Below are 7,352 nucleotides of genomic sequence, written 5' to 3'. Positions count from 1 at the left end.
GTTTTGTGGTTGCAGTCATGTAATTATTATATATTTAAACTATTTAAAATCCTTCCTAAATACAGTTTCCATTTGATTTGGAAATTAGTTGTGATTTCTGTATTAAAGGTTGAATACGGAGAATGAGCAGAACACCGCCACCTAGTGTCTCGAGATCGTAGTCGCAACAACCAAAAATAATTCCAGCAGTCGGTTTGCCAGGTTTGTTCCCGAGTGTGTCAGTCAATCAGCCTGCGTTTCGACCAATTAATTTTACAACAGTATTTAACGTTAGCCAGTCTTCAACTGGAAGTCTTTCTTTGAGTGGTGTGTAATCGATTAGCTAACTGGCTCCCAACTCAAAATGAGAATACTGCAGTACTTTTACTGTAATACTGCATACTACATCACTATAATACTGCAGTACTTTTACTGTAATACTGCATACTACATCACTATAATACTGCAGTACTTTTACTGTAATACTGCATACTACATCACTATAATACTGCAGTACTTTTACTGTAATACTGCATACTACATCACTATAATACTGCAGTACTTTTACTGTAATACTGCATACTACATCACTATAATACTGCAGTACTGTTACTGTAATACTGCATACTACATCACTATAATACTGCAGTACTTTTACTGTAATACTGCATACTACATCACTATAATACTGCAGTACTGTTACTGTAATACTGCATACTACATCACTATAATACTGCAGTACTTTTACTGTAATACTGCATACTACATCACTATAATACTGCAGTACTTTTACTGTAATACTGCATACTACATCACTATAATACTGCAGTACTTTTAATGAAAAAGTAAAAGGAGCCTCCAGTGAACAGAACTCATATATTATATATATATATATATATATATCATATATATTATTATATATATTATTATAGGAGCTGTACTGTACATGCTTCTCTATCATTAATCGGGTTACATGAGGAACAAAGAGGGAATGAATTCATTGTGTCTGTCAAACTTCATGCAAAGTCTCTTAATATTTAATATTATAATAATATCTGTGCTCGGCTGCTCATCTAACATTCAGACGGAGAGCTGCAGCTTGTCAGATCAAATGAGCTCCATGTACGAGGAGACCGTCCCATATTCACACTAATGAATTAAACATTTCATAGCATGTGTGCAGCGGTCAACATATAATAATCCCTCCAGATTATTTATTATTTATTTCATCCTGTATGAAAGAGGTTTTAAACAGGAGAGAGGATTTAAAGGATAATCTTCTTATTCATTATGTCTGTCTTATCATGAAATACATGTTTAATAAATGTAATGATTATTTTATACTCCAGTGATTCCAATACAGAAATGAACATGTTTAAATATTCTCTCCACAGAGGAAGACTTACACATGGACAGGAAGTGAATGTTTTATGTTTTATCATCTACGAGACAGTGTTCTGCTCTGGAGATGATAAAAGGGTCATGTTATATTTGAGGAAGAGAAAGAGACAACTGTATGTTCACAACAATCTGAAAAAAAGCCACAAAAATACAATTTACACAAACATTTTCATACCAATTAAAACTCTGATCCAGTTACATGAGTTACTGAGTCAGTGGAGGGAACAAGGGTCCTCCGTTACGCTACGTCTGAGAGCTTTCTGCTGCTAACTCAGCGGATAGCTTAGCTGCTACCTCAGCGGCTAACTCAGCTAACTGGCTAACTGTAGACTGTAGTAGTAGTAGTGCTAACTCAGCTAACTGGCTAACTGTAGACTGTAGCAGTAGTAGTGCTAACTCAGCTAACTGGCTAACTGTAGACTGTAGTAGTAGTAGTGCTAACTCAGCTAACTGTAGACTGTAGTAGTAGTAGTGCTAACTCAGCTAACTGGCTAACTGTAGACTGTAGTAGTAGTAGTGCTAACTCAGCTAACTGGCTAACTGTAGACTGTAGTAGTAGTAGTGCTAACTCAGCTAACTGGCTAACTGTAGACTGTAGTAGTAGTAGTGCTAACTCAGCTAACTGGCTAACTGTAGACTGTAGTAGTAGTAGTGCTAACTCAGCTAACTGGCTAACTGTAGACTGTAGTAGTAGTAGTGCTAACTCAGCTAACTGGCTAACTGTAGACTGTAGTAGTAGTAGTGTGTGCTGAATGTATTTCTACCTCTACAGCAGCAGGGGCGGGTTTATGCTAATCCTAGCTCCACAATTCAAATCTAAATGGTTGAAATGCTTTTTACACCTTTTTTAGAAATACATTTATGACCTATTTAATGTATTTAGAAGAAAATGTCTGAATTCACTTTACACTTTCTTTAAATCAGTGTTAATGTATACGTAAAGTCCAGTTTGAGCTCTATAGTTAAACTGTAATTATGTGACAGTATAAACAGACACTCTTCTTTCTGTAAAGTTAAAAACATTTCCACGACGCTGCAAAAACGAACCTCGCCCTCAATCATCCGTCAGGTTTCTGATTACTGCTGTCACAGGTGACGAGGAGCTCAAAAAGACTGAAAGACAGTGTGAAAAAAATAATCTGATGCTTCCAAGAATCTGACAGCAGAGAGGGGGGGGGGGTGTGACTGAAGTGGGATTCATCCTCTGCTTTAATGAGAGGATGAGGACTCGCTGCTGCTCTGAATAATCGTATCTCAGAGAAACTTTCCAGACAGGAACAACTGTCAAAGTCTGTTTATCTTCAAAAAGTCTTCTTATAAAAAAGAGCTGATGGAAAAGGAAGCGTCATCTTATAATCAGGGTCGTTCTGTATTCAGGTCGATATGGTTTTATTCATGTAGCATCACAGATCAGACACAGATACTCTTTCTTTAGACCCTCAAAGACCTCAATTCAACACCAAGTGAATCATATGTGATCAGTGAGTTTTAGAGAACTACATCATCAGTTTAGAAACCTGATCAGATACATGTAGTACACAGATAAACCACCAGGGGGCTTTTATTTCAACATGAGCCACAATTTTCAGGCCTGGATATTTTTGTCTTTATTTGCATTATTTTTGTATTAATCTGCAGTGTTTTTAGTTACTGTTACTTCAATAGAAATAGTTAATATTTAATAAATGTTTTAAATCATTTGTCCAATAAACACTCTAGTTTCAAAGAATTATAATCGTCTGGCCATTACAAGGTTAAAATCTTGGGTAGAGCATGGGTAGATTTTGTCATTTAATCCAGAGAAAGTGTTAATGGGGATTTCCACCGGGTCCGTCATCGGTGCGGAACGGCTGTGCTACGGTTTAGCTCCGTCCCCTGCCCGGTGTCAACTCACACCGGCAGCGTAACAGCAGTGGACCAGAGCATGCTCTGGGAGAGAAAGCTGCCTTTTAAAATGATGTTGCACTGTTAATACAGTAATTACGGAAGCCCAATCAAATCCGAACGAGAGCAGCTCAACTAAATGGCCCGATTTTGTTAACTTGCTCAATTTTGGTTGATTTGGTAATTTTCTTTGATGTTTGTGCTGATGTCATGTGTCAGTAGCTACGTAGCTAGATGGAGTCTTTATCTGTTTTATTCCTGTTTGTTGCTGAAATACGATCGGGAGGCTGCACGGGTTGTTTTATTTTGAAAAACGGAAGTTTTATTATGCCGATTCAGTGTCGGACTTCCTGTCTGGTGCAATCTGCTCTGTTGAGCTTGTCGCGAGTTGGAAACGGCTCCGTCAACAATAGAAATGCTACCTATTGACAGTGCTGCAGCGCGGGAGCCTCTGCTGAGACGTTGCTGACACGCTGCTGAAACGTTCCCGGTGGAGATACTCTCATTGGTTATAGTGTTAACGATCAGCTCCGGTGACCGCGGCGCAGCTGTAACGCGCCGCTGCCGGACTCAGTGGAAATTGGGCTTTAGGCCTCAGATCACATATTTGAAGATATTAAAAAAACTACAAGTACAGAAATTGATTAAATTGCTAATTCAAGTTAAAGTTTATTTTATAAGCTTCATGTAGGTCATGAAGTTCTGTACTGTACATATTAAATCACATAAAACCTGTTAATCATTCAACTTTACAGCTGATGGTTGGTGTATTGTTGAACTTTGGACTGAAACACACCCTGTGTTACTGTGAAGCTACAACATTTATCAGAAGAGATCTGACAAAGCTCCGCCCCTCACCTGACTCACCTGAGACAAACCAGGAAACAGTTTATTGTTGGTCTCTAAAGAGACACACAGACTGAAAAACAGAGCATCAGATTCACCTTCAGACCAAACTAACAACTTCCTCTGAGTGAGTACAGCTACAGGAGAGAAAAGTGGAAAACTAGAACTCTGCTGCTTCAACCTGCTGACTCTCCACACACTGAAGGTGAGTTTGACTAAAAACTGGAGTCACACTGAAAGTAAATGTCAGTGAAGTTAGTAGAGGAGGGAGGGGAGCCATGACTGACTGTACTTTCTGTCTGCTGTGTTTTCAGCTTCACTCAGAGACTAAATGGCTTCCAGATCAGAGGAGGATCTCTGCTGTCCAGTCTGTTGTGAGGTCTTTAGAGATCCTGTTGTTCTGTCATGTAGCCACAGCTTCTGTAAAGACTGTCTGAAGAGCTGGTGGAGACAGAAACCAACACATGAGTGTCCAGTTTGTAAGAGAAGATCTTCAAGGACAGATCCACCTCGTAACCTGGTGTTAAGGAACCTGTGTGAGTCCTTCTTACAGGACAGAGATCAGAGAGCTTCAGAGGCTCTCTGCAGTCTGCACTCTGAGAAACTCAAACTCTTCTGTCTGGACCATCAGCAGCCAGTGTGTGTCGTCTGCAGAGATTCAGAAAAACACACCAACCACAGATTCAGACCCATCGATGAAGCTGCACCACAACACAAGAAGGAACTTGAGGAAACTCTGAAGCCCTTAAAGGAGAAGTTAAAGGTTTGTGAAGAAGTTAAAGTGAAGTTTGATCAAACAGCAGAACACATTAAGGTCCAGGCCCAACACACAGAGAGGCAGATTAAGGAGCAGTTTAAGAAGCTTCACCAGTTTCTAGAAGAGGAAGAGGAGGCCAGGATGGCTGCTCTGAGGGAGGAAGAGGAGCAGAAGAGTCAGATGATGAAGGAGAAGATGGAGGCTCTGAGCAGAGAGATAGCAGCTCTTTCACACACAGTCAGAGCCACAGAGGAGGAGCTGAGAGCTGAAGACGTCTCATTCCTGAACAACTACAAGGCTGCAGTGGAAAGAGTCCAGCGCTGCCCCCTGCTGGATGATCCACAGCTGCCCTCAGGAGCTCTGATAGACCAGGCCAAACACCTGGGCAACCTGGCCTTCAACATCTGGAACAACATGAAGGAGATGGTCTCCTACACTCCTGCCATTCTGGATCCAAACACTGCTGATCCAAGACTCATCCTGTCTGAAGATCTGACCAGTGTGAGATGTGGAGGAGAGATACAGCAGCTTCCTGATAATCCAGAGAGGTTTAACTCGTTCTCTGTCCTGGGCTCTGAGGGCTTTAACTCAGGGACTCACAGCTGGGATGTCGAGGTTGGAGACAGTGAATCCTGGGCACTGGGTGTGTTATCAGAGTCTGTTCAGAGGAAGGGAATCATACGGTCTGGATTATGGACAATAAGGTTCTATAATGATAAATACTCAGCATATTCACCACCAGCTCCCCTCACTGATCTCCCAGTGAAGAAGGAGTTCCAGAGGATCAGAGTGAATCTGGACTGGAACAGAGGAAATCTGTCGTTCTCTGATCCTGATACTAACACACACATACACACCTTCACACACACTTTCACTGACAAACTGTTTCCATACATTGAGACTTACATTAATAAACTTCCACTGAAGATTTCTCCACTGAAGGTCTCTGTGACAGTGAATCACAGCAGTTAGAGATGATGATGATGATGATGCTGATGAATATATAAATACACTCTACATGTAAAATACTGATACTAAATCAAGTTTTGATGTATTAACTTGTGATTGTTGTACATTGGTTCAGATAGTTTGGTATGTGTTGGGTATGGGTTAGGGTTAGGGTTTGTGGATCTCTTGCATGTCATCTGCATCATTTTGTACAAGAAACTAAACATTTGTGACAGTTTTTAGTTCAATCTTGTTGTAACATTGGCTCAAAATAACAGATAGTCAAAGTTAACCTGATGTTGTGTTGCTGCTTTATTTCTCAACTTTAACACAGTGACTTTTAGTGTGGAAGCATGTTGTTGAGTTTGGTGCAGTTAAATGTGTATTTACTGTTTGAGTTTTATGTATTTTTAAAGTCAATCTACTGATATGAACTGTAATGTAATCTTGGGATTCAGTGCTATATAAATAAAGATTGATTGATTGATTGATTGATTGATTGGAGAAAGAGCTTCTGTCCAAATGAGGATTGACATTGAGAAAAGTCTTCAGGACATTTGAAGGCTGTAGTCACTGAATGCTTTCTGTGTGAAAACGATGCTAACGTGTCACAGTTTGATCCATAATTGTTGCTGTTGAGTCGACTGTGTGAAGAGTTTGAACATGTGGACTCAGTATTGATCCCTGCAGGTAACCAACAGTACTGAAATCATCTCTCTTTAAACTTTAACCAGGAGTCTCTTTTCACAACTTCTACACACCAATCTGTTACATCTACCAGTAAAACTAAAGTTACCAAATATTACACACACTGTTTTACTGTTGTATTAACCAGCTGATCCAACAACTCATAATGTGACTCAGTTAGTCAGTTTGTACCTGTTGCCTCTTGGTCACATGATCCACCAATTCACAGCTGTGTCATACCGCTGTTACGCCGATGACTCCCAACTGTACGTCTCATTCAGCCCTAAAACAACCTGGAGTCTCTGCACTGCTGCCTCGCTGCCATTAAGGACTGGATGGCCTCCAACTTCCTGCAACTGAACACTTAACAATACTGAAGTCCTGCTTATTGATCCTGATCACATCTCCAATAGTATCACCACCTATCTTACTCCATTAACATCTAACATGACACTCCAAATATCAGAGAGGAGTTATTGAACAACACCTCAACTTCAACCAACATATTAAGAGCTTCAATCAACCCTGTTATCTATGAATCAGAAATATTATCAAATTTAAACCAATGTTCTCGAAAACTTGATTGAACAACTTATTCACACCATCTTCACTCCTGTCTAGATTTAACTATTAACTTTAAAGTCTCGACACACCTTACTACTCTGCACTGAAATCCCTCAGATTTGAAAATTAGATGGTAAATGTTACAAATTCCATCATAAATAAACAAGTTTCAACCATAAAATTTGATAAGGTCAATCTGGGGATCAGCTGGATTGACTTGGCCAAGATGCCGTCTGGTTTTTACCCTGATTTTTAAACTGTAATGTGCCTGTTCTGCCACTAGATG

The 7,352-nt window shown here is 39.9% G+C and overlaps 2 protein-coding genes across 2 annotated transcripts in view; one reads left to right on the top strand and one right to left on the bottom strand.

Moving 5' to 3' along the window:
* LOC128355634 (metabotropic glutamate receptor 7-like) overlaps positions 1-7,352 on the bottom strand; it is a 274,376-nt gene that overhangs the window by 112,500 nt on the left and 154,524 nt on the right. The gene's annotated exons all lie outside the window — the stretch shown is intronic.
* LOC128355640 (nuclear factor 7, brain-like) lies at positions 4,442-5,839 on the top strand. Its single transcript, XM_053315962.1, has one exon. It carries the CDS (start codon positions 4,442-4,444, stop codon positions 5,837-5,839), a length of 1,398 nt encoding a protein of 465 aa, XP_053171937.1.

This window comes from Scomber japonicus, chromosome 3 (assembly GCF_027409825.1).
Source record: "Scomber japonicus isolate fScoJap1 chromosome 3, fScoJap1.pri, whole genome shotgun sequence".
In the NCBI taxonomy this organism is placed as follows: Eukaryota; Metazoa; Chordata; class Actinopteri; order Scombriformes; family Scombridae; genus Scomber; species Scomber japonicus.
This window is presented reverse-complemented; position numbering and strand designations above follow the sequence as displayed.